The 27,902-nt window shown below is 38.6% G+C and overlaps 1 protein-coding gene and 1 long non-coding RNA gene across 7 annotated transcripts in view; one reads left to right on the top strand and one right to left on the bottom strand.

Moving 5' to 3' along the window:
* The window catches only part of LOC115242500 (protein Fe65 homolog), a 169,091-nt gene that overhangs the window by 96,588 nt on the left and 44,601 nt on the right, over nt 1-27,902 (bottom strand). For 2 of the 6 annotated variants that reach the window (XM_029818825.1, XM_029818822.1), the window contains exons 1-3: nt 21,511-21,976; nt 19,876-19,932; nt 276-640 (exon numbers count right to left, since the gene is read on the bottom strand). In XM_029818825.1, the coding sequence (XP_029674685.1) occupies nt 276-579 (304 nt within the window). In that variant the 5' untranslated portion in view covers nt 580-640; nt 19,876-19,932; nt 21,511-21,976. Of the gene's footprint in view, nt 1-275; nt 641-19,875; nt 19,933-21,510; nt 21,977-24,054; nt 24,074-27,902 lie in introns of those variants that run through there. The other 4 variants (XM_029818827.1, XM_029818828.1, XM_029818824.1 and 1 more) reach the window with 3 other exon arrangements.
* Nucleotides 25,204-27,902, top strand: part of LOC115242501 — a 3,432-nt gene continuing 733 nt past the window's right edge. The window contains exons 1-2 of the long non-coding RNA XR_003885058.1: nt 25,204-25,496; nt 25,846-25,934. This is a non-coding gene — a long non-coding RNA (uncharacterized LOC115242501). The remainder of the gene's footprint in view (nt 25,497-25,845; nt 25,935-27,902) is intronic.

Here is a 27,902-nt window from a genome sequence, read left to right as displayed (position 1 = left end):
CGTCGTGTACACCCACGACACGCGTCAGCCGCATTATATGTGCGACCTCCGATCCTTTCAGTCGACCAGACCTCCGACTCAAGTAATAATGCAATGGGCGTGTTCGCTGTTCTAAATCGCGTTACAATTTCGACATCCGGGACGTTGAAACATATCAAACAATCCGCGCTTAATCATTTCTTTGACCGACTGTCTTATCGAATTATATCATCAACTTGATATTATCAAGTCATAGCCTCTTTAGAGGCATTTTTTGAATAAATATAGGTACTCACCCAAGAAGATCTCGTCGATGTCGTCGGCGTGAAGATCAAGGTCGAGCTCGGGTGCTCCGTTGTTGTCGGTCGGAGCCTGATGGCTCCTCTTTGCCAGATCCATCAACTCCAGAAGATCGTCTCGCAGCTCGAGGCGGCCCGCGGCCAGAAGCTCGGCCAGCAGGGTCAGATAAGGTGAGGTCAATAGGCGTGGACTGGTAGCACGCAGGCAACCGGGTAACCAGACTCCTGGGAGACTGTAGGGAACCACCGGTACCGCTCCGGCACTGACGAAGCCACCGTTCAGGAGTTCGCCGCACAACATAGATGCCGCGATGACCTCAGCTCCTCCCTCGTGACCTTGGCGCCGCCTCGATGTCGACTATCTGCAAACCGCGCAGTGGCTTCGATTAATACGAGCGGAGATGGAACGTCCTCGAGGATCGGGGAATTAATTGCGAAACTTGCGGCGAGTTTCAAAGGTTAACGGAGTAAGAAATGGGACGAGACGCCAGTGCGAAGAGGAGTGTTTCGCGACTTTTCACGATGAAAAAGTCGGTGGACTGAGCTTTACAAGAGTCGAGCGAGAGTTTTTTTTACATCTAAGGAAGCAAGTCACCGATTGTATTTAACTAAATGAGTTAAGATTGCTACAGCAAGAATAATTATGTAGCAAAAGATTAAAAGGCCTTCAAAATGTCATCGTAAAATTTTCTAAAAAAATAATTAAAACTAATCGATATTACAAATATATTAATAATAAAATATGTTACTTTCATAATTTTAAATGTCAAATAATTCGAGAACTTTCTTGTGCTTTTCAAATCGACGTAAATCTGCTCACATCAGTTAATTTTTTTTTAGAAAATGAATCGATACGCTATAAAGTGCAACTCTGTACGTAGGACGCATTTTTCTTCCATTCTACCGTGAACTTCGCAGACCATGCAAAGTGTTTCATTATTACATTTATTTATTCTGACGTAAATCTTCACGTCTATATGACGCAGTCAAGAAAATAAACCCTGTTTGCGTGTCAAAGTCAGTTTCTTTTTGAGAAAAATTTATGTGCACATACAGAATACGTATGCATTCTGGTTTTGTATATACGGGATTTGAAAAGTTCCATTGGCAGTAGGAACTTTATGGAGTTAAACTTTGTTATGCAGAATGCATAACATGACGTTCCGCGCCGTGAATATCATAGGACACCCGTTTCGTTAATGTGCGCGCATCCTGGCGAAGGACGTCGCACTGTCGAAGTTGTCGCGAAGCGACATTAAATATATAATTTTGTGAACATCAAAACCAGAAGAACGAGGCGCAAAGATATAATAGTCGCGACGGAGAACAAAATTTCAAGTTTCAAGTCGCGATAACAAAGGAACCGGGTAGAAGATAATACCGAACGCGAAACAACCGAGGAACAATACAGTCTCTCTCAGACGGTAAATGCGCACAATTATCGTGAAATATACGCAAATTAATCCCACCCATAGATCAAGTTTCGATGAAATACAAATCGAATGGAGTAACGAGAAGGCGGTGCCGCGGTATGTCGAGATAATGGAGATAACGGGTGTTCAAAAGCGAAGGCGTTTAAACAATCTAACTGACAGAGATTCGATTTAATTGGCTTGGTTTTTTTACCTAAATTAAGCTAAGTTTATCAATTCAATTATAGTAACGTAGATTTAATCTTTTTTACTAATAAATATATGTTGTTTGCACGTTACTCATCTCTAATAAAATTCAGAGAGAAGTTCCTTAAATTGAAAAAAAAAAATATCTTCAATTATCATCTGATGTATCTTCCCAACAATACACTCCGCATCCAAACAGTTAAATTCACGCACCATTTTCTCATGCATATATTAGACAAGATATTCGTGATAGACGATGTGGATCTTTCGATGAGAAATGTCACACAGATTGCGGAATTTCAGAGAATTTTCTTAGAGAGGATACGCGAACACATTCGGTCGCGGACATCGACAATGCGTCACTGAAACGGCGCAAATGGAGTGTGACAGACAGAAAACCGGAAGTGATCCAATGGGTGGGGAGGCATTCCCATGGAGCCGACCATCACTCGACGCGATGCATGACGTCAGGCTTGGCGCGGGTGTGAATGCATCGAGTGATCTCACGGCGACAACGCTGTGATAAGCGTCCGATGCACCCGGCAGTGATAAATGGCAGAGATATGACAGTTTTTACGAAATCATCCAATAAATAAATTCGGCTTTATTTTCATGTTATAAATTAAAAGTTCTTAATAATTTAAAAAGTTAAGATATATGACAGGTTATGATTGACTGCTTATGATTGACTGTGTGATTTATGATTGATTTATTTAATATTATAAATGAAAAAAAATATATATATTTAAAAGAAAGGATATTTAAAAGAAAGAAGATGTAATTTAAATACTATTTTTTATTATATAAAAGTGTAAGTTTTCTTCAATTTTGAAATTAAAATTTAATATGATTTTAATTTTCATTAATGGAATAATCTGACAATCTGACAAAAATATATACGTACAATTAATCGAGAAATATTTCAAAATAATATTTTGTCGTCAATATATATAAGAATATGCTGTGAAACAATGGAAGGACTATGTTATATATCGAGGAAGATACGAGACAATGCATCAGAACTACGTTCCTGGATACACAGACACATATTTCCTTCATCGAGCCAAGCAAGGCGTATCAGAGGTGAAACACGCACAGAGAAAACATCTCGCTCGTTAATCCGATCGCCTACGCACGGATTCCCGTCGTACGAGATTACATCTCGTGCGACTCGAGATTATGTCGCGAGAAATTCCCACCAAACTTCGGCGTCCCTGAAATTCTGGATCGGAATTCGCGGCATCGCGCAGCGGCGTAGCGACTCGGGGACCGACGCTGTATCTCTCGCGGAAAATCGAAGATCATGCCGGCATCACGGACGGTAAACACGACGAAATTATCACAGGGAAATCCTTTGAGAGTATTTGTTAGAGCAAGCGGCATAATACTCGTGGCTTATGAGATCGCGGGGATTCCGCGTGCGTCACCGTTGTCGTGAAAATTACTTGGGGGAGAGCAGACATGTATAATGTCATTTATATAGCGCATGACCGGAATTTGCTCATGATATTACACCGTAATTCAGAGTTCTTCCCGGTACCCTCGCGACGAAGCGCGCTATCATTTGTATCATTTGCGAATCTGTTTCTTTGTAGATAGATGAGGAACAAAATAGTAGCACGATAGACAGCAGAACTTGCAGGTTTACACATAGCATTAATATAAAAAGTTTGCACAAAAAAATATACTTCAAAAAATGGATATTTCTGTTAAAAAAAAAAAAAAAATGTTGATTAAGATCAAAATGCGAAATACGCGTTAGCTATGCACGTGCACAGTATCACGTGGAAAAATCACGTGGATTATTGTAAGAGAGAAAAGTCCATTTCTCTCGCTTTTCAGATCGCACCCTTGTGTCATGGAAAATGCTCGTATCTGAAATGGCATCGCACGAAATCGAAACTGCATAATTTTCTAGTTCACGGACCGAACAATCAATCTGAATTGCATCAAATGTATCGTAAATACAAACGAATGACGTTGCATTACCAGGATTTAACAGAGCAATTAAGATAGATATTCAAGTCATGTCAATCTTCACATCGTATATCTACAAAACTTTTTTTCAAATAAAAATTAATATTAGAATTTGTTATAAAAATTGTTCTAATATCGCTATGTAATTTGTATTAGACTGCCCTTTAATTTTGATCTTAATCAATGACTTATCACTATCATATATTTAAAAATTGTATGACATACATTGCACACACATATAATAATTTCCTACTAAATATTTGTTAATAATTGTGTAATACATTATATAAAATAAATTTCGATTTAATATCTGTATTGATATTTGCAAAATATATATGTGTCTACACATACATACATACATACACGCACATATTTCCCATAATATAATCGTAAAATCTGAAAGTTTCAATTATCGATATTAAATACTGTTTCGATTTCGATCTGACATATATCAAATTGGTTAGCGCGGCAAGTGTAAATATTAGCAATACATTTCCGCCTGTCAATACATCGTGATATTTGCGCGTATTGTAACATCGAAACGGAAATGCATTTAAACGCGACGTATGATTACAGTTAACGTTCGTAAATTTTTTCTTTATCCTACGCCGTTGCTTTTTTGTCATATGTCATTACTGTTTTATGTCAATTAATTCCATAAAATCACCGAAATGGACACATTTATTTAATTTTTGTAAATACTATGTAATAATTTAAACAATTTCATAGTATTATAATTGTGCCAAACACATAAAAATTTGCAAAAGACATACAAAAATAATCAAGTACAAGAAAAAATTAAATTCTTTATAATTTTTAATCGCGATTGAGACACAAATGATTAAAATTGTCTCAAACGTACATTTCAATTAATCCGATATATTTAATGGACGCGCATGATAAACAAATTCGCATGCATACGTTTCGCGCGAAACGAAAGCTCTAATTATTATCGTAGATAAAGACCAGAGAGGGTGTGTGCCCGGGTTTAAAACTCTCCCCTCGTTATTCGCACGCGATTCGCACGAACGCCGAACCAAAGTTCGCAAGTCCGCGAGCAGTTCGCGCGGAATTGCGCTATTACTAAGCGGGATGAATCACGACCGACCGGGAATATCGCGATACCGGTACTGGCAACTTTCCGGATAATGTAGTGAAGAGACGGGGAGCGAGCGGTGGAAGAAGGCATCGACCAGGGGCGGCAGACGAACGGGCGCCGCGGTAGCCATCGTTATCGTCTACCCTTTCGTTTGTACGAAAGTGGAACAACCACCCTCCCGCCCCGCCGGGATGCTCGCGCAAAACGTACGGCCGCTCGGCACGAGATATACGTTCCGCCTCGCCGTATGGCCATTCATAAAGCGACCTTAAACACCGGTCTTAACCACCCATCCCGCGGAAAACAGGCCGTGATTTATGGGCCACAGCAGCGGATTTTGCCACGGAGGTCCTCACTGAAAATTTTACGACTCACAGAATTCGAAGAACTATTTCGCGCCCGTCAACTATCCCGTTGCGGTCACCGGATTAACCGCGACTTCTATGTTATTTCAAAGTGCGGTTTCACCATCTCTTCTTTGATACCGTTTGGTTGTAAAGGATGAAAGTCCGAGTTTTCAGATAAAAAAAATGTTAACTGACACACAATGAGTCGTCTTGCTCTTAAAAAATATTTTTCTCGGGATATATATACTTGAGACTTCTGTGAGAAGAATTAAAAGTGCGATCACGTAAAACTAACGAAAAGTTAAATGTTAGCGCTTCCGCTAATACTTAAGTAGTGACGCGAATTTTCACGAGTTTAATCTTCACGACGCTATTTATCTTATAGTCCGTACGGTGCAGTGGTGTGTGTTCGTGAATTAGAGTAATTATATAAAGTATAAACGGCTTTTATTAAGATAATATCAAAGATTATTTTTATCTGCTATAAAGCAAATCAAAAAGAAATAAAAGTTTCATTAATTTTATTTAAAAATAAAAGTTAATAATGTCTATTGATCTGTTAAAATGTATTTATCCGTCGATTTATGTATTCTTGCATAAGAAGTGTATTTCCCGTGGGTGTTCTCACCGATTTCTGCGATACTCGCGCGATTAACATCGGAAAGAAGTCGTGCACACAACGGAGTGCGAGCTTAACTGTAAAGAGTCCTCGAGCACGTACACGCGAATCCTGGAGAATCGTTTCCACCCTCGGCGTCTGGGTAAACATCGTCGCCGCATCGTTACCGGTTGCAATCTCGGTCGTACTCGCGAAAATCTGAGAGAGGAACTCGATATCACCTGGCTTTGGAGAATCGCGAACATCACGCGCGCAGAGATGGCTTATAAACGGTAAACTTAAGTCAGATAGATCGCGCGTGATATCGCCCTTGGAGCTTTACAATAACCCGGCGCGAGTTTCACGATGGATTCCATTTAGATCTTCCTTGGTGCACGATAGTGCAAAGGGACAAGCGCGATGATAATCAAGATGAAATTGTCGGGAATGGGACTCGGCCGTACAAAGGGCGCTTGATCGAATAGCAGACAAAGAGAAATATTCGATGACCGTTGAACGATTAATTAAAACAATTGGAATTTCATTTAATCAGCGTTTTATTTTATAAACGCGTGCTGATGATTTTTAATCAGTTTATTTTTCATGCGGGATCGTTTTTCATAAAGAGACAAAAGCAAAATTCCACAATCATTGAGATATAAATTTAATTGAACAGATATTTATTCAATCAATTTTAGAAAGAGTTATTCAATAATTGTAATAATTAAATTTAATAAAAATGTAAAAGATTGAGAGAGAAAGAAAGAGAGAGAGAGAGAGATAAATATATAAATCTTACAAAAAGTTGAAATTTATAATTTAATTAATTATTTTTAGAAAATGCCGGGAGAAATTTAATGATGACATTTGATAAGTATATATCAAGTTTTGTAATCATTAGAATCTTGTTTCTTTCTTTTTCTTGTAACAAACTTATGCATTGTATATAATGTATATAAATTAAATCTGAAATGAATAAATGAGATTATATTTTGCATTGATGCTCATAAATCGTATTCACCCATCACTTCTGGTAAATTAACGAAAATTGCATTGCACCCATTGAAGTGTGCATGAAGTATATTATGTAGCATAGCGATTTAACAGGATGTTAATTATTCAGAATGTTGTTATACATTTATTTTTCCAACCGTTCGTCGTATGTGGCTTAAAATTTTAATTACGTTTTTACCGCCGCCATGCCGGACTAATTCACTCTGCCCTCGTATTTATGAATTATTGTTAAAGCAAAAATTTGTACACGTTAATTTGACGCTACACAGTTCACTATTCAACATTTATCTAACAACTTTACCGCTCGTTAGTTAATCTAAATTTTATAAGAATATTTTTCGAGATCCTATAATGATAGTGAGATGACATTTGATAATAATTATATACACGTACACATGCGCATGTATTTTTTTTTTTTTTAAATCAAATCTTTGTAAATTGCAATGCAAACAGAAAGAGAGAGAATATAATTTGATCCGAGTTACCAAATTATAATTCTACAATTATAATAATGAAAATAATAATGTGAGAGGCAGGATATACGACATCACTCAAGGAAGCGAACGGAACATGCCATCGGAGATCTCGGGCAAATTTTTCACCCTAAAGCTCCCCTTGCTGCTTGATTACATTAGGGGCGGAAACGACCTCCCTTTTCAACCTGCTGCGAAACGACGGAATCTTTGAATCGAAGTCGGCTCTCCGTCGACAAGAATCTCGTCATTAAGATTTTTGATTTGAATGCAAATGGCTAGTTGCCCCTATCCCGCCCGCGCAGATCCCATCCATGCTTTAGCGAATATCTCCGGGGAAAATGAACAGGCTCTGTGTCTCAGATAAAGCATTCCGGGATGCACTCGAGATCGACGTTTCGTAAAATGCGCATGGCACCCTCGCTCTAAAAAGGATTTCTTTTTTTGTTTAGCGTGTATTTTACGAGCGCGATCACGTGAATCGATCCCATTTACCCTTCGTACCTTACCGAAGGCGCGTCATATAAAACGAAAGAATCCCGTAAAATTTTTCTTTTCTTTCAAGCGCTATTGACAATCTACGTATGTGTGCGCGCGTTGTGTTATGTGTATATATGTATATCATTTCATCGATTCTTTATTATCCCGCTTGGAAAATTTTGTCAGGCCTTTGAGACGGTTTTCGCCATTCTTCGTTTTTTTTCTTCTACTTTTCCCGAATAATAATTTCTTATCATTTGTTTTTCGCGATTTGTTCTTCCCAAATTGCGTCGCGTCCGCACATTTATAATCTAACAATTTTTATTAGTCTACACAAGTTTCGCAATTTGAGTAATTTGTCGCAGGGGAACGTTTTTCATCACTGTTCGAATCTCGTCGTACGATGAGGCAGTGGGCGTCGTTAAAGTTTCAAGCAAGAATAGCCGTGGTATACACGAGCGTCCTAAGTTAAAATGGAGCTCGTCGTGTGCATCACGCCGCAGCTCAGGTAAGGCGAGACGTAATTTACTGGTTTCTGCTTGTTACACCGACCGCACGTCGACGTGTCGCCGGGCGTTTGCTCGTAAAGCCGACAAACTCAACGTAATTTTATCCCGTCTCTAGATACGCCTCTACATGTACTATACAGTTCCCCGTATATCCGGTCCTTCGCCCGTGCCCTTCGCCCTTCGGCCAAATGAGATTTTGCTCGACGCAGACGACGCACAGGTTCCGCAGGACACGCAACGGCCGCGCTCTACAGAATCAGGACACAACAGTTTATGTAATCTGACACGGTGATCTTGTCGTGGTTAACCTTTATCCGCACAAGCGAAGACTCGAGAATATTCATTTTTTCATGGACAAAAGGGAAACAACTCTCTCCATCTCTCTCGAATTTTTATCTTAAAATTCAATTAAATCGTTTCGAGAAATTTATATTTATCAAAAAAAATTATTAAATAATTATTTATCGTCTATAAATAATGTCATCGACCTAGCAGTTTTATAAAATAAATAATTAATTTGGAATCGCGCGCGCGCTATGTACTTTATGAAAATGTCAAAATACATAAAAGAAGGCTCAATGTTAATCTCGTAATTAAAAAAAAATCGATATATAATCAATACACGTGCGACTACTCTGCTGAAAGTATTGAGTTTTCCACAGAGATATAAAATTAATATAAACAATAGTATCTGTATGTGTATATACGAGTATCGGCCATCAACGAATCGCAGATTACAGGAAAATGGCTTTTGATACCGCAATAGCTCGGCAATCGGATTTGCGAGTGAGTCGAGGTTATCCCTCGAAAGAAGAATTTACATGAGGATTTACATGGTTTGCTAGAGATGGTTGGAAAGAGAAAGAAGGGGAAGGGGGAGGTAGGAAGGAGGGACGATTGTGAAGGCAGTAGCTGGTGCCCAATATAAATTCAAATGTATTTGATGCATCATCGAACTACGCTTCTATAAAGCCTCGCCGCCGTTCCATTCCGTGCAAATTTCTGTTTCGATGTAAATTCCATTTTTCTCGACGAAACAGTTGCTATATTGCTTCTGAAAAAATGTCGGCGATAATATTTGGCTTGCAAATAATGAAAATGTATATGCCATCTTAATAATTTCGACTATAACTTAAGAGAATAATTGTATCATCGTAAATATTGATTACTGCTTCAAATGTCAATGATCATTATACAAAAATTAAAGTTCTCTATATTTCTAATATACGATATATATATCCTTTTCTTTCCTCCCTCTCTTCCTCTCTCTTTTAAAATTTTCTTAATATTATTTTTATAAGCGTTCACGTAAAAGTGTTATATATTAATTTCCTCTCTATTTTCTTTTATAATAATTATATAATGTACGTTTTTGTTGCATATTGTTTACACGCACATCAGCATCAATCGATCTTTCAGTCGTAAATCCTGTCTCGATCTTTCCGTTGCAGGAAGTTCATATATCGTGTGGGGAATGCGAATTGCTCAGGTGAGGAGGTTCGAAGCGAGGTGAACCCAGCCAGGGGACAAGGCAGCAGGTTGATTGATCGCGTGTCAGGTTCCAGCCAACCTGGCGCCAGTCCAGTGGTGCCCAACTCGTTACCATACGGCAATTCTCGTAAGGGTGCAAAATAATAAGAGATCTATTAACGGAAACTAAAGTCGCGTTTTTACTGGGGTAAAAGTCGGCAATGCAAAACTAAACACGATGACGATAATGTGCAAAAAAAATACTCCTGTTTTTCACACGCAGCGCTACGCAGTCTATTGCGAACAATGTATGTTACATGGGAAATAAATCTTGAATAAGAAATGACGTCAAAAAAAATAAATAATTACTATCCATAAAAATCCATAAGATAATTGTGATAAATTGTTTTCATTTATGATGCAGAGAGACCTGTCTTTAAAAGTGCAATAAACGCGAGTTATTTGAACTTAAAGATATACGCAAGATACATTGCTCAGAACAATGTCGTAAAATAAGGTAAAATTACGCCAATAGAAGTGACTTTACGGTAATAAAAAAACTTCTTTTAATATTGAAAAAAATAATTTCAAAGTTTCAGTTTTAACAGAATTTTCACAGCTTAATTACTCAGATACGACATGGTTATAAAACGTTATATTACCTGTTATATACAAAATTTGTTGATACAATGTTCACTAGCTTTTCTTAAACTATAATAACATCGGTATATTTAAGAAAGATTGCGTTAACGTAATGACAATTACTTTTAACTATATTTATTACACATTATTATTACGCTAGCCGAGCATAAAACATAATCACGTGATCCATGCAAAAATTATCGTCTTCATTATAAACAGGATAACAACGACGAACGACGTATTTGCACCTACGTGAAGAAGTTTCCCAAGGAACTATGCTCTTCGATAATTGGAACGTAATTACGATAAAATGGCGCAGTTACAAAACAGTGATAGAGGATGTTCCGAGTAGCGGGGTCCCTTTATCACACATACATACACATAAAGCGCAAAGAATAAAAAAAAAATAACTATGGAAAAAACTCGGTCAGGGTAAACAGTAACAAAAGCATCGCGCGCGCGGCGAACCGTTTTAATTCGCGAACAGAAAATACACGTTTCCACGACGCGACGATCGATAGGGAGTTACTTCGCGTACGCTCGACCGGAGAGTGAATTCGCGTGCGCGCGAATTAAACTCGCATGAATTTCAAGGAACGAGAGAGAAACAGAGAGCGAGAATGCGACGAATTTAAGCTCCGAATCCTACCGAGAGTCATCCCCTCGCGGAAACGAATCACGGCTCTGCGCGGCTCCAACCTTGTAACCTGTCCGTCACTTGAAACCCTCATCCCTTCCCCGACCCTCTGTGTCGGCTCTCTCGCCGCGCCAAGTCCCTTTATTTGATCGACGAGTGACGTTATCGCGGGTAATATCGGACGGCGAGAAAGAGAGAGATGGAGATAAATAGATAGATAAAGAGAGAGAAAGAGGGAGAGAGAGAGAGAGAGAGAGAGACGACTCTCCGGCACTTCCGATCCGCCGGCTCACTCCATCAAACATTCATGCTGTCGGCCGCAAACTCGCGCAGTCGACCGACCACCACCAACCCTCCAACCCTGTGAAAACGCGCCCGATAAAATGCAGTCCATCCCGACACCTTTTGTGCGCCCGTGCCCGTCGTAACGCTTCGCACCTACCGCCGTTCATATAACCGAGATTAAACCTTCGTTTCCGCCGCGTCGCGTTTCCTTTGAGCCTCCCACGAATTCGCTCAATCGTAATTGACCTCGGCTTTCCCTCCCCCGCTTCTCTCTCTATCACCTTCTCTCGTTCCGTCTATGAACATGCCGTATTTTTAAAAATTTATTTTCAGATGTTGTTCTCTGTAAACATGCAACGAGTACTATTATCGTACCGTATCAAAAAAAAAAAAAAAAAAAAAAAAAATTGCTTTAAACGAATCTTTACACGCGCGCTGCTCTCTTGTTGTTCGAAAATCGCTCCGCTCGCAGAGGCACCTTCCGAGAGGTGCGTTATTTTAGAATAGGATCGATTTTTAAGCCCGCGTCGCGATTATGCGCCACGTGTTTTTGCAACGGCCGGTAATAGACCGCGGGCGTAAGCGACGATGCGGACAATTGCTTCGTTAATTGAGCGATCCCGAGGTGCGCCATCACGTTTATTCTCGGGCTCGGAGATTTTTAATGGACGGAACAGTAATCCGATGAGAATAGGGAGAGAAGGGAGCGAATAATTCGACGGCGTAGTAATGAGAATCGCAAATTTGAAATCTAATAAAAGCGAATAATGAATTATGTTATCGAAATCGTATTAAATAAGATGCCTTTATACGAGTCATTTGTTCCGAAAAAGACGTGAATGAGATTTTTGCAGTCTTATCAAAATATCAATTGAAAACTCATCTATAGCAAACGTAACTTTCAGCTTCGCAAATTCAAGTAGCTAATACAGTACGGAACTTCGATATTAGCTTCATCGCGGGTTTATAAGTGTTAATTAAATCGCAACATATAAATGCCGAGAAGTTAATGATGTGGAAGTCGTGTTAATGCGGAATGTTGGAAACTTGCCACCTTGCGCAACAATCAAGGTAATCTCGTGGGGACCGCGGATGAAAAGCGCGGGAGAGGACGGGGGGGGGGGGGCAGAGGGAAAAGGACGGAATGAGAAAGAGAGGCGTTGAAGAGGAGAGTTTGGACATAAGGAGAGGAGAAAGGACTCTAGAGCACTTCGTCACACTTCGGAGAAGACAGAGAGGACACGGCGGCTTGTTCTAGTTTACGGTTCTCAAAACGAGAACGTGGAGGAAACTCAGGCACCCGCGTATGTCCCACGTGGCTAAGAGGTTTCCCCAAAATTGTCGGTGAATTCGGGCGGGTTCGCCGGCAGGATGACTCCCGCGGGAGTTCCGATGAAAGATACTCGGGCTCGACTCTTGTCGTCCGCCATTCTGATGCCCGCATCAAAATTTGAATTTTCGTCGGAATTATCATACGTCAAAGATAGAGACCGTTTCATCTCGACTACCGAGGTTGTGTGTCTTTGAGAACGTTCAAGATATAGGATAAAGGATTGCTATTTAGGAAAGACGCTATATCCGATCATATCTCAATAGAAAAAAGTCGAAATTGCTAAAAGTTGATTTTTCGCAAATCGTAAATAAAAAAGAGAAGAAAAATGCATTATCCTCCAAATTACGCTGATACATATATAATTTACAATTAATCGCTTACGAGAAGCCACGAGGGCGGATAATTCGGAGTTGAATTTATTAATTATGTAGTCAATCGATCGAAACTAGATTAATTGCTCATAGTCCATCCAGCTCATTATATATTAATGCATCGTTGTCTCATTAAAGCTGCGGATAAATATAGCGTAATACGTTGAACATGCGACAGATTAATATATTTACATATGACAACAATTGTTCGTGTTTGCATCTCATGTTTAGCGGTAAATGTAGCCATATAATTTTCATTAAATAATGCTAAATGTGGCGCGTAAATCGAAATCAAAACAAATTAATAATCTTGCACAAACTGCAGGATGCCTGTTCGTATTTCTTAACTTTAAAGTATTACATTTTATCGCCCGTTCTACTCGAAATGCAACTTTATTTCATTCTACCTATTTTCGTGAATGTAACCGTCAGTCTATTAAGCTAACATCTTTATCCTAAGGACGATAATTAGACCAACTCATCAAGTGCAAAGGTGCTTTTGCAAAAATGGCCGCGATGACGCTTACTTCCGCATAAAAGCGCGCTGCCGACTGTAATAATCGCTCCCGTCTGCAAATCCGTCGCGGACAGTTTTATAATCCACCGCTTTTACACCCTCGCTTCATTAATACGGCGGTAGTAAAGGGGTTAATCCACGGCGCGCGACAACGTAGAAGCACCGAATTCGCCGGGCTTGCATTGTTCGCAAAGTTTAAAAAATTCTACTATCTTGCGCAAAAAACACCGTTCTTGCCATATCTTTCTTTTTTAAAGATATGCCATAACGTAGTTTTCTTCCAAACGTAATTTTTTTTTTTTAATTCGTTAGAAGACCGCAAAGTAAGAGAAATCGGGCGCTCTAATGGAATCTCGAGTCACGTTTTTTTTTTTTATATTTTGCAGCACGAAAAGTTTGGCTCGATTTTTTAAAGTGAGAAAATAAATTTAAAAGAGGTTTAAGAGGAAAAGCAGAGTTGGCAGAGAGTTCGCTTTCGCTTTGACATTTTAATGCAACTCGCGACTCCTCGAAAAATTCATCGAGCGTTTTAATCGATATCGCGGCTTCTTTCTCGTCTCGCAATAGGTAATTACGTGAAAAGCACGAATCGATTCTCCAATAACTTTGCAGAGAGAAACGCGATCGCGAGGATACACTCTTATTAATTTCGTTATCGAACTCTTCCGTTTCTGATATCATCGTACTGAATCCCACCAATTTATTATATCGGTCGAGGACGATAAATATGAGATAAACTTCTCCATTTAACTTTAAAATATAAAAATCTAGAAAATTCGAAATATTTATTTTTGTTCAATTGCCTGTCTATCAATGAAAGATTAAATTAATAACTTTAAGCTATATTTTTCTGGAATCTATGTCAAACTTCTTGGAATTTTTAAAATTTTTATCATCTTATTGAGAAATTATATATATGACGATATTAATTCTCCACGTAAAGTGATCGTGATCTTAGCATTTCTCTGCCGCTTTTCCGGTTAGTTTGCCGGCAGTTGACCATAAATTCGCGCTCGAAGAAAACGGTGAACAGTTTGTCCCACCACGAAACAGATACGAACGACGCCGAAGAAGACGGCGCGCTTTGAGCTCCTAATCCGCTGGGGGAGATTGAAGAAGTGCGGAGGAAAAAGTCACGGAAAGAATAAAAGGAACAAGGTTGAATTCTAAAACAAAGAACAAGCGAGATCGCGACAAGCGGAAAAATTTGACAAACCGAATGAAAAATACGCGTGAAAAGACAAGTAACGGCGAACGAACGGAAAAGCATTCGACGCGAAAAAAAATTCGCGAAACATCGTTCCGGAATGTCAAAAGAAGACCAAGCTTATGTTTTGTGAGATATAATTTATGACAGAGTAAACAAATACTTGATATTTTTTTTATCTAAATCTCTTCTCTCTCTTTTTAAGTTTTTGATAATGGCGGATTGTAAGCGTTGCTTAGAGCGTTAATTGAATCTTTCAACGGCTACTCGGAGGCCTTCTACGCACGTGCGACACGACCGCACCGCGACCGCATCTGTCATTGCGATCATTACGGGATCGTTGGCACGTCGTCGCCACGCGACGGAAGACGCCGGCACTGCAGGTATTCCGTCTCGGGAATGCAAATGGCCCCGTCGTGGATGGTAATATGCAGATTAATCCGACCAGCCCTCAGCCGGCCGAAAACTCCTAACTATTCTCATTCTCACGTGGAGAGAGTGTGCCGAACTGTTCGCCGCAATCCCGGCTCGGTTCTTACGACAATTGGCTCGTCCGTGAAACAAAGGGGATCGGATTAAAAATTTTTTTTTCCCGGGAAAAAAAAACTTTTGCCGAGAAATGGCCCTTCGATAAGCTCTTTCTTGGAAATCTTTTACTTTACATTTAATTATCAAAATATTCATTGACAAGTTGCGACAAAAATTATATGCTAAAAAAAAAATCAATTCAAATTTAATGTCAAAAGATGAATGAAAAGTTTCTTGAAGAAATTCTGCTGCATTAGATATTGTATATATAAATGATTTAAAATATTCATTTAATATTAGATGTACAATATCAGGCTTATTAAATTCGATTTACGTCACTTTCGAAATAAACACCTCGTTTAAGGGATACGGCGTTCGTTGACAAAATTACTACCGTGGGAATTACTTCGCGAAATTTTCGCAAATCGTCTTGGGATGTAGGCAGAAATCTGATTTCCAAGTTTTGCAGGAAGCTTGGGAATTGTTTGGGAACTTAAATTGGGGTTGGCGTTATTACTGAGATGGATTAAGAGATGCTTGATAAACGTCAGGTAAAGCATCATAATGCGCAATAATCTTTGTCATAAAAATCATATTTTATCATATTAATAGTCTTTAAAAAGAAAACTTTGTAAAAATACAAATAAGAAAAATTAATTTATATTATCGAAGCATAGTAAAATACATATGAGAGAGATAGAAATCATATTCTTTTCTAATGAAAAGTGGAAACTTGCGTTATAATTAAAACGGGTCAGATCGCCATTTGTTTGTAATTAATGACAAATTTCAAATGGGAAAATTTATGTTGCAAACGTAAATGGCGGCATAATGTGCTTCCAGTATACTTGAGTGAAGCGTACTAATGGAACAAATCTAGTTTTCGCGCAAATTACTAATAAATTAAATCAAGCCCGCTATCCTTTCACAACCAATTTTCAAATCTGTGTCTGATAATTGTAAAATATATGTAATTTAGAGAAGATATATAACTGTCAACAACAAGTCTTAATGTGCATATGATTCTTAATCGTTTCAGGATATTTTTTCGTTATTTATCTAATACATTTAGGCTTATTGAGACTTTAATTAAACGACATTAAAAGAGATGAAATAGTAATGTAATAAAATTCAATAAAAATTAAAAAAAGAAAAATATTAAAGATAAGATTAACGTTTGTGTACACATATGCTAATTCTAGTCGTATTAAAACTTTATATTTATCTCTATGTGGTGTTGTGTATGTATGTTTCGAGATTTTATTTTCGTGATATATTTCACGCTATATAATTTCGGAATATGTATACATCATTTATAGGCAATAGTAATGAATAATAATGAACAGATGCCGATATTGCGCTGGATATTGATGACGGTCGAACGAGCGTGGACTACGAAAAATTTGCGTACTCGAGGCAACGTTAGATACGATGAAAACAATTCGTCTCAATAATGCCACTCGAAGAATATCGATGTTATTTTATTGAAAGCGTAGCTGGGTGCGAATAATACCGCCATAAATCATGAGGACGCCGAGTAGACAAATGTTTCGCTGTACCAATGCGAACGATAGGCAGAAGCGTGCATTTCTGTGTACCATATTTTATATTTTCTTTCTCGAAACCACTAAAGCATACGCGAAATAATAAAATCAAATAAAAATAAATTCACTCGCTTTGGCCCAGTCTATTTTTCAAAATTAATAATTAAAATAATTATTTGCGAAATAAATTTATACACATCGATTTTATACGATTATCATCTCTCTCTCCATTTTCTCTCTCTCTCTCTCTCTCTCCATTTTCTCTCTCTCTCTCTCTCTCTCATTGAAAATGAAATTATTTTTATAATAAATATTACAAATTTATTTTCACACACGCGATTCGGACGTACGTTCTATTTGCCGCTAATTAATCTCCGGATTAATTTATCGTTTGAAGATTTCGTGACAACCCTTTCCGCACCAAGGAGGATGCTATTATTCACCGATGCATCGGCGCATCTGCCGCAAACATCGTGTAATTCCTCGGGAACGAGGTTGACTCTGAAAGCGGCAGGTGGTTCCCGAATCTGATCGATAGACAAAGGAGAGAGAGAGGCTTAATGACGAGACGACGATCAACGACGTACTGCTCAACGTTCATCTTGCGATGTCGATCGCACTCGCGTTAACGAGAAACGATAATAATTAATGTCCTTCCTACCCAAAACTTTTTCGTCGCGTAGTCGTGACCGAGCACGTTGCGTACATTCCTGTCACGTACGGAAAATGCACGATGTGTCACGAGTGTTCGCCGTGCCAAAAGTTTTCGTCGAAACTGGATTTTCCACGCGATCGTAACAAGACACCGTGTATCTTTGTCATACTAGATGAGACATTATTCGTCAAGGAACGAGGGAGACTGCGTGTTTAATGATTAAGCACTATTAACTTTGCGAGATATTTCAGTCGTTAAATCGTAAAATGTTAAATCATAACTAAGAGATCCTTATTTAATCATTGTGGTAATTAAGAATTACCAGAAACATTTTCAAATGACATATATGAAATACATTATTAATATAATTAGAAAAATCTGATATCGTCAAAAAATATCCTTCGTAAAATTATTTGTCACACATATCAAGGCTTATAATTATATAAGAATGTATAATCTTGCCCGAATATTATGCAAGTAATAAATGGATCTACTCATATTCATAAGACACAGAAACATTGATGAACATACGAAAAAATGAATTTCATTCGCGACAAGAATGCGATTTTCGACGCGTTTTTCGCGAAGAGGAATGAATTCGACGGAAGGGAAGTAATTCCGTATTAATAAAAATGAAGGAATCCAATTCTCTGTCTCTTCCCCGTTCGAGCACGAGCGAGTCGTTATCGCGAGAGTGCATACCCGGCTCTCAGGTAGTCCGGGCACGTTTTTAAAGTGTCTCCGGTGTCAGAGTTCTCGCAAGAAACTTGGAGAAGGCGATGCGCGTTTCGGAGACGTCCATTCCCCGGAGAAGATTTTCGCGAATTCGTTTCGGCTGGATTTTCCACCCTCGAGTCGGATACCTTCCGTGGGGGTGCGAGTAACATCGCCGAAATGTCTCTTCGTGGAACAATATTTTCGTTCCGTTTCCTCGCGACTGTCGCCCCACATTGCGTCTTAGGGGAGAGGATATACGTCGACCGTCCGATGTTCTCGAATATGGTAGATCGAATTTCGCGTTTACTGGTATTTGCCGATCGACGACCTCTGTCTATTGAACTGTGTCATATTGCGAAGCTGATATCGGCGTTTCTCGCACAATTAAACAAAGATAGCTTTTATGTTCCGAACGATTTTGTTTCGAATTTCATTAGGAGATTTGAATCTGTACGCATTTCTTGTATGTAGAAAATATTTGTGCAAGGATAAATATGAAAATTATATAAAAATATTGTTTCGTTATTTCCGTTCGGCGAACTCTAAAATAAAAATAAGTCAATCCGGGTGAATATGTTTTCGTAAGATCCGTTAAAATTACATATCGCGGCGGAAAACGTTTCCGTACGCCTATCAAAACTTTGATAATACTCGAGGTCGGAGAAAGGGGTAGCAGCTGGTCCATTGGTCGGCAAAGAGGGTGCAAAAGGGAAACTACGGAGGAGAAAGAGGAGGAGGATTAAGAGGAGGAATTGAGGGACCGAGAGATGTGGGTCGGTGATCGATTGCGCCTGTACATGCACAATAACCGGGGATAGAGTCATGTATCCGGGCTAAACAGCCCATTTGCCCGGCACAATGGAAAGCGACGGTCGCTGTGGGTCCGACTTAATTATCAGAGACTGCCTTTGGCAGATAGAGGCAGGGGAACGGTAGCAAGGCTTTATCAAAAGCGCTTTATAACAGCCAAGCTTCGTTTAATGGCCGCGCAAGAATGCGAATTTGGCGACATGCCTGAGAATCTAATCTAAGAAGTTATCCCGGAGTCGCCTTTTAAGCTTCGCGTTAGGTATACTCGAGTGATTATAAATCACGTTAGCCATTATTACAACGCGTGATTATCATTGATTTACTATCACATCTTAATGTTAAATCGTTCGTCTCAATATATGATTTAAAATACAAAATGACGATTGTAAAATTTATCCGATGTATAAGTTGCAGTGCACAGATTTTTCATTATACGAAGAATGATAAGTCGCATTTAAGAATCGATATAAGCCGTGTAAAATAATTTAATTCGCTCAAGTAAAATGCGTCCTTCGTAAGAAACTCAACCTATATCGGAATCCAGTATATAAATTGTATATGAACCATCTTTCGTCATTATTTCCTGCATATGATGCATCGCGAGACCGTGCTATTTTCCGAGGAAACAAAACAGTTTCCCGATAGTTCGCGCGCGCGACGCGTGAAAACGAAGGGAGCACTTTGCCATTAGTCCGTGCGCAGAGCTGTTGGTATATATCATTCTGTAACGAGGGAAAATTGTGCGAGAATCCGCGCCACACTTACCGGAGTTTTCATAAAGTTCGCCGGACGGGAGAGGCCACTGCATTAGACGAAAGATACCTGGAACACAAAACGAAAAGAACACCTTTAACTTGCGCGAAAACTATGTTTCCCTCGCAGAGAAACTTCGGGTTACGCAGAGTCACAAATCTCGGCAATTAGCCGGACTATCGCGACGCTCATCTCTTCGACGAGATAAATAGTTCGTTAATTGCGACTTCTTTATTCGATATTTGCTGCAGCTGAGAAATATATTATAGGATCGATGCTATTTTTGTAATAGATATTTCGATGCAAAATTCTATTTTTCATTGCTCAGTTTTTAAATAAATGATAGAAAATATTTAAATGGATGAAATAAAATATTATTATCTTTTAAATGCTCTCGGAAAAATATTTGAGATAAAATTAGATTTAATAATTGGAAATTATTATAATACATATAATTAAATTTGTCAATTTTTAAAATAGCGATATAAGAGATTCTCAAAGTTAAATGATTTACATTTTCAGGAATTTTTCATATTGATGTAATCACGCGTTGAAATTTATCGATGAAATTACAGGCGGATAACAAGAAATGATATCATTCCGCAAAAAACGAACATATTTCGTGCTTAATAAAAACGATATTCCACACGAAAAACCCGATTCTCCGATTTCATTATCGTGCCAAACGAAGATCTTTACTAGGGGGAAAGATCCACGAAGATTTCCCCTGATGTCGGTTACTCTGAAGTCGAAGGAACAAAATGAGATAAACTCCAGGGTACTCGAGGACGCGAGTCGTCCGAGAGAACGCTCTTTTATTTCAACCCTCTGTCACGCTACACACGCGAATCCGAATAGATCCGAAAGTGAGAAAAAGAAGAGAGGAAGAGAGACAGAGGGAAAGGGAGAGCGAGAAGGAAAATGAATATACACACGAATGAGTCGTCTCTGCAAACGCACGCCAGACGAGTTGGCCTGAGTGGTTTCTCGTGTTCGGCATCGCGCACGCACACACACACACACACACACACGCACACACACAGCCCTATACAACGACCATCGGACGGTACATATTCGCGGCATTATGTATTTCGTGCGCACCCGGTAGAAACGGCGAAAGAGCCTCCTCGAGACTCGTCCTCGCCTCCTCGCACGCAGGAGGACTCACCACGTGGAGGGTACATACTGCACGAATATAGTAGTAGTCGAGTGTTTTCGCGCTGTCGTTGTCGACGGAAAGCAGTTGCAAATGTTCGTTTGACCGCGGGTTTGAACAGCCCGCCAAAGTTTCGCGGGTTTGTCATCTCATTGCATCATCTCTCACGCTGTCTGGAGAGATGAGCACTCCTCGTCGAGAGGAAACTTTGACGACGTACAATATGGCATTAAATTCGCAATGGTCTATATATACAGAATATATACCGGCCACGTAACATCGTTAGAAAAATATTTTTATCATTATTATTTATTTCGCATAATATTCGCGATTTAACGATTTAGTTATATAAAGCTAATTTATCTGCTTTATTTGTCTAGCTAAAGCTATCTCATTAATTATTATTTAATAAATAAATTCCATCAAATCACATTCCGAGCAAAAAAGATATCTAATTAAATACGTAATTACGCAAAAATAAAAGTAATTACCGGAAAATCCAACGGCCGCCATCTTCTCATCGATTTCTCTGGACATACTCGCGTGAATACGAATCGAACGGAAAACGCCGGCTAATGATCGCGCGGATTAATTAACACGATACAGCAAACGCCCGACACTTTGTACGGCACTACCGATACTTTGTATGATACGTATACATATTTTAAGTTAACAAGGCGAAACACGCACTCCCGATATCCGTTGAACGTACGATACGCTCCGATACATAAATACTAACGGAAAAGGAGGGAAGGTGAGACAACTTCGCGACGATACGCGCGTCACTAGAAAATCTCGAAAAATATTATTAATCCCGATCGTGACGCATGTTTATCAACACTCAACACTCATCGTACGTTAATTCGATCCGATATATCACTCCCGATACGCGTAGCGCCACTTTAAAATCGAAAAAGTACGTGTACGGGACGGAGAGATGTTCGACATAACGAGGCTACGACGCGACTGACTTCAAGTCGTCCACTCGTCCCGAAACGCAATATAATATAGACTCAAGTGACTACGCTAGTCAACAAAAAGTGGGCGCCGCGCGCGACATTTGTTGTTGTTATGTTATCGCGTCTCTCATTCCAGCGGCGTATGATCTTATGTCTTATAATATTACGATAGAATTATATGTCGATTTTATTTCGATTTATAAAGTATTATCGGAAATTTCGCTGGCAATAGAGAATATTAATGTAAAACCGTAACATTAATGAATTTCGTTATCGCGAAATGTTAAAAATTAATATTCTAATTAAATTAATATTTAAAAGAAATTAATTATATTTTGTTGCGTATTTCGATGCAATTAATATCTCGAACTTAATAATAGTGTTAAATCTTTACGCTCTGATACCACCATTTGATCGGCCAAAAATGTTCGTTTTAATTGTACTAAAAATCATAGCATCTAAAAGAAAAATATATAGAGAAAACATAAACGACAAACGAATAAATTAATCACAATTGAACATTGTTCAACACATTTTTATATACTATGATTTTTAAATACAATAAAATGATTAACTTTATTACGCAATTATTGCGATGAAATTATATGTTATATATTATATTAAATATACATATGTATTTAATAAATTTATATAATTGTGGCAATCAATTTAGTTTCAGTTCACACATCCAAGTGTGTGTGCGTATATAATGTATAAATATATAAATATATATGAGATAAATATAAATATAAATATATAAATATATATAAATATATATACATATAAATATATATGATATAAGAGAGAGAAAGAGAATTAGAAAATTTATACAATACAGATTGTGTGGCAGAAATGTTTTTACGATATTCGGCTTAAATGGTATCACATTTTCATTTTTGTCTTGACTAGCGCTGTCAACTTACCATGATTACGTATAACGCACGTAATCCCGGGAATTTGCGCTCACTTCGCACATTACGTGTTTTATGTGTGTGTGTGTGTGTGTGTGTGTGTGTGTGTGTGTGTGTGTGTGTGTGTGTGTGTGTGTGTGTGTGTGTGTGTGTGTGTGTGTGTGTGTGTGTGTGTGTGTGTGTGTGTGTGTGTGTGTGTGTGTGTGTGTGTGTGTGTGTGTGTGTGTGTGTGTGTGTGTGTGTGTGTGTGTGTGTGTGTGTGTGTGTGTGTGTGTGTGTGTGTGTGTGTGTGTGTGTGTGTGTGTGTGTGTGTGTGTGTGTGTGTGTGTGTGTGTGTGTGTGTGTGTGTGTGTGTGTGTGTGTGTGTGTGTGTGTGTGTGTGTGTGTGTGTGTGTGTGTGTGTGTGTGTGTGTGTGTGTGTGTGTGTGTGTGTGTGTGTGTGTGTGTGTGTGTGTGTGTGTGTGTGTGTGTGTGTGTGTGTGTGTGTGTGTGTGTGTGTGTGTGTGTGTGTGTGTGTGTGTGTGTGTGTGTGTGTGTGTGTGTGTGTGTGTGTGTGTGTGTGTGTGTGTGTGTGTGTGTGTGTGTGTGTGTGTGTGTGTGTGTGTGTGTGTGTGTGTGTGTGTGTGTGTGTGTGTGTGTGTGTGTGGTGTTTTATGTGTGTGTGTGTGTGTGTGTGTGTGTGTGTGTGTGTGTATGAACATGAATTAATAGAGAATATAATATAAAGCGTTTTTTGCTTCAAAATTATATTTATTCTCGCAAATAAAAATCATCAGAATATAGTCGATTACGATTGCATAAATTTAAATAAACGCACGATTAAATATTATATTTTCTACGCGTATTTACTTGCGCGGAAAGAACGCGGAAAACGCGTCGGCGATTTTCGAATCATTATGGAAAAACTGTTAGCAATATTTTATTTTCGATTGATTTACTTTCGCAACTATTACGAACGTTATATTGATGAGAGTTATTATTATGTATAAATAATTTATTGATATTATTGAGCAATTATTAGAGCAATAATTTTTTATAAGAGAGAGAAAGAGCGATAATTAAGAAAGAATTATTCCTGTTATATTAAAAGAAAAAGAGAAGACATAACACGAGTTACGATCATCCGATAATATTCTACATATTATAATATTATCCATATACATACATTCGCATTCGTTTTCGACGATTTGAGAAAAGATTATAAAAACATCGTGGATCCATTCCTGGAATTAGCTCGACTCGAGGATATGCGATATACATGCTACTGCTGGACGCACACATACGACACACATACATACAGATACGCGTCGCGCTGAGCGATTCCCGGAATCGAAGGGAAGGGGAAGCGAGCTCGTGACGTATAAACTGTATCGCATCTGCTTTAAGACGGCTCTATGTCGTACTTTAAGACGAGTCTATAACGCGCTCCCGATACATTTCGACAATCTGTAAAAGCTACATACGTATATACGCAATTAAATCGAAAAGTAAATAATATATTAATTAGCAAAGATCTGTCGAATCGTCGGAAGATTCTGATGTTATTCCTGTTTTGATATCACGTCAGAATCATCTAATAAAAATTCAATAAAAGCGATTGTAGAACATACTTAATGTATCACATTTTACTTTATTTTATTACTTACTTACTTTATTTTATTATTTACTACATTTTACTTTATTAGACGGACTAAACTCGTTTCAGTCGGAAATGCTTTGAGAAACTTGGCAAGTATTTAATGAATTTGTAAGTGATTCGCGCGTGTCTCTAGGCAGTGATACGAACGAATTTTTCTAAACTTTTCACGTTCATGCAATATATAAACCGCTGTAAATGCAAAGAAAACAAGAATGTAGAGTACAAATTTATCGCTAAAATAGAATATTAGGCAAAATTATTTCGATTATATTATAATGACGCGAATTTTCGATTTAATGGAATTAATATCTGGTCGGATATGGAATGTGAGCACACGAGAAAGAGAGAGAGAGAGAAAATATAGAACATAGAGATAGTAAACATAAACTCCGCGTATCTATCAAGATAAACAAACTCCTGAATCATATTGCGTTCTCTTTCTAATTTTATTTTCTACCGAATTACATATGATTAAAGCTACATTTCACTTGATGCTATTTTCGTTTCGAAGTGCAAAATTCTTCGCTCTGATTGGTTCATCAAACGCTTCGAAACGAAAATAGCGTCAAAGTACGCAGTCTATGTTTACTATGTCTATGGACGTGAGGTAGGGACAGTGGATACTTCGTCTTGAATTTAACAACAAACTTCGGGAGGAAAAGTATGGAGCGTGTATCAAAAGTGATTACGTCGAGAGTGAGTGCCTCGTAAATAATAGCGATCGATGTTTATCAGTCGTTAAACACACGGGCCCGCGATCAGTCAACGCTTTGTCCTGAGGTTAGCGGCAGAAGCCGTGGCGATAAACGCGCGTTATAATCTGAATACAATCGCGTGTCTTCGTCAGTCGCCGAGTGTCGATCGCCGCGTATAAACAAATGTCGGGAACGTCGAGAAAAAGTATCGGCCGAGATTGCGTCACGATTGCATTGTGTTTAAACTTAACTGCAAACGATGGTAAATAATTGGTAAGTATCGTTCTTATTATCAATCTTTTCGAGAAAGTGATATTTTATATATTTTTCACAATGTATTAATCGCGATCGTTTACGTTCTTTGCTATTCAAAATGGCCGTCATAGTTTCGCGCGTTATATTTTTCCCGCGCATTTTTACAGCAGTAAATTTTATCAGTGAAGGAATGTCGATTGGTGTTAATTAACCGTATAATCACGACAAATTACGTTATTTCGGAATGACGAGCAAATCACGCCATATATTCCACGTATTTTATCCATTAATAGTAAATTTCGCATGTGTGAAAATATCGGTATTGCTATAAGAAATAGATTCTAATTAACTTTGTTTTTTTATCAAGGTGGATTTGGCACTGCATGGAAATATCTGGAAAGCAATACAGCCGTCAGTGAGCAGTATAATACAGATACAACGGCGATACATCGATTGGTGAATACAGATAAAATAACGATAATATTAATTATGTATTTATTTTGTTTGCAATGATTCCATACATACATATATGTTTGCGTTTATTCATAAATTACATAGAAATATGAAGGCTGTCGCGAGAAATGTATTGGAATAATTTTTTTATTGTAAAAAATCTTTTTTGGCTTATTTTCGTCTAATCCTTTACTAATTCTGCTTTAAAAATTTATTGAAAAAATATGGAAAAATCTATTGAATCAAATGTCGTTCTTTTGAGAGCAAAATAATCTTAATTACCTTTAAATTAAACAGTTAGCGCATAAAAGAGTGGCTTGGATTTCATTCCTTTGATTCCGTTTTTGCCTTATGAATTTATTGGATGTAATTTTATTATCTTCCGACAATTATACTGCAGAAAGGAAAAGTTTATAAAGCAAACAAAGCATTCAGGCAAACGTCTCATCTCAATCGCGATTACATTATTGCAGCAATTTTTCTAGTAATATGAATTATTCATAGATTAATTTTTATCGTAATCGAATTATCGATAACTGCGAATTATATCTGATAAATTATAAATATACAGAAAAAACGGACATAAAGAATTTAACTGAAAAGAACTCGTGTCAATGAGATAATCTAAAAATCATCTTCTTTTCTCATCGCAATCTATATCGCATTCTGGTCCCAATTGCGCATCCAATAACCGAATTTAACGGTGAACTCTCTAGCGAATTATGTGAGAAACTCAATTTAACGCGGCGCCGCCAATGCATTGCGGTATCCACTTCCTCGGCAAAAGCTCCTATTCTTCTCCTCCTCCTTCTTCTTCTCTTCGTTCTCTTCTCCACCCTCTCGTTTTCTGCGCCCCTTGTCGAACCGATCCACCCCGTGTTCGAGCGTCTAAAGACAAGAAAAAGTCGAATGCGTGTCGCGAAAAAGTACGAGAGGACGAGAGAATGAGTAAGAAAGAGATGGCGGGTGAGAGGGGTAGCATGACCCTCCGAGTCGCAGTGCATCTTTCTCTGATTTCCCGAGAGATGCCACCGGCCGCCTTCGTCACCCTTATCTACTACGAAGCCGACAGGATATTGCGCGAGTGGATGAGATAGGTGGATACAGCCGCAACGCGCGTGTCCTCGCGAAGCATGATTTATTTTATCGCTCTTTGAGAGCGGCCGGCATAATTCCGGGCTGTTCCGCCGACAGTTATTTACCCTGCCGCTTCGCCCGCGCCGGACCCGACACGGGGATGTGGACGGGGGGGTTCGCCGACGAGGGATCAACAGGTATAGGACTCGCGGCCGCCGTCAGGATCAAAACGACGAGCTGCTAGCTTTCGCCATGCTCGCGTGTCAAAAATATTGTAGAAACTCTTCGTTATATATATTCTATATAATTTACGTCAACATTTTCAATAAGTCTTATTTTTTATCAAGGAAAAATATTTAATTAAATTCACATTGCCCATTCTCCAAGATCTTTGTTGAGAAAATCTAAAATCTAAAAATCAGCTGACTCGGATAATCGAATATTGATGCGTTATTACGTATTGCATTGGAACAGATTGATGACGAAGAATCAATCGGCGTGGTAAATTGTTCTCTTTTTTATTACATGATCCGTAAATACGGTATTTATGATTAAAAATGATATTTTTGCGACATCATTTTAAGCAAGATCTATGTGAAAGGACACAAGAGGTATATACCTTATAAACTCGGCGTGTAATACACTATGTCCGATGCCTCTTCCGGGTGCACGTCGTCGGACGAAATGAAAACGGGAGGTGGAGAAGAGAAGGAGGTGGGACAGCCTCTCGTATACCAGGAAACTCTGCGGAGTGGCGCAATAACGTTTCTTATGCCACGTTTCCGGACTGGCGTGCCGTGGTCGTGGGTATGGGTAGTTCGCAAATACTGCTGCCAGAGATGGAGAGAGATGGAACTAGGAGGGAAGAGAAAGAGGATGAAAAAGAGGGAAAGA

The sequence above is a fragment of the Formica exsecta genome, unplaced genomic scaffold (genome assembly GCF_003651465.1).
Source record: "Formica exsecta isolate Colony F162 unplaced genomic scaffold, ASM365146v1 scaffold60, whole genome shotgun sequence".
NCBI lineage: Eukaryota > Metazoa > Arthropoda > Insecta > Hymenoptera > Formicidae > Formica > Formica exsecta.
Note: the sequence above shows the minus strand (reverse complement) of the source record. Positions and strands in the feature narration are given on the sequence as shown.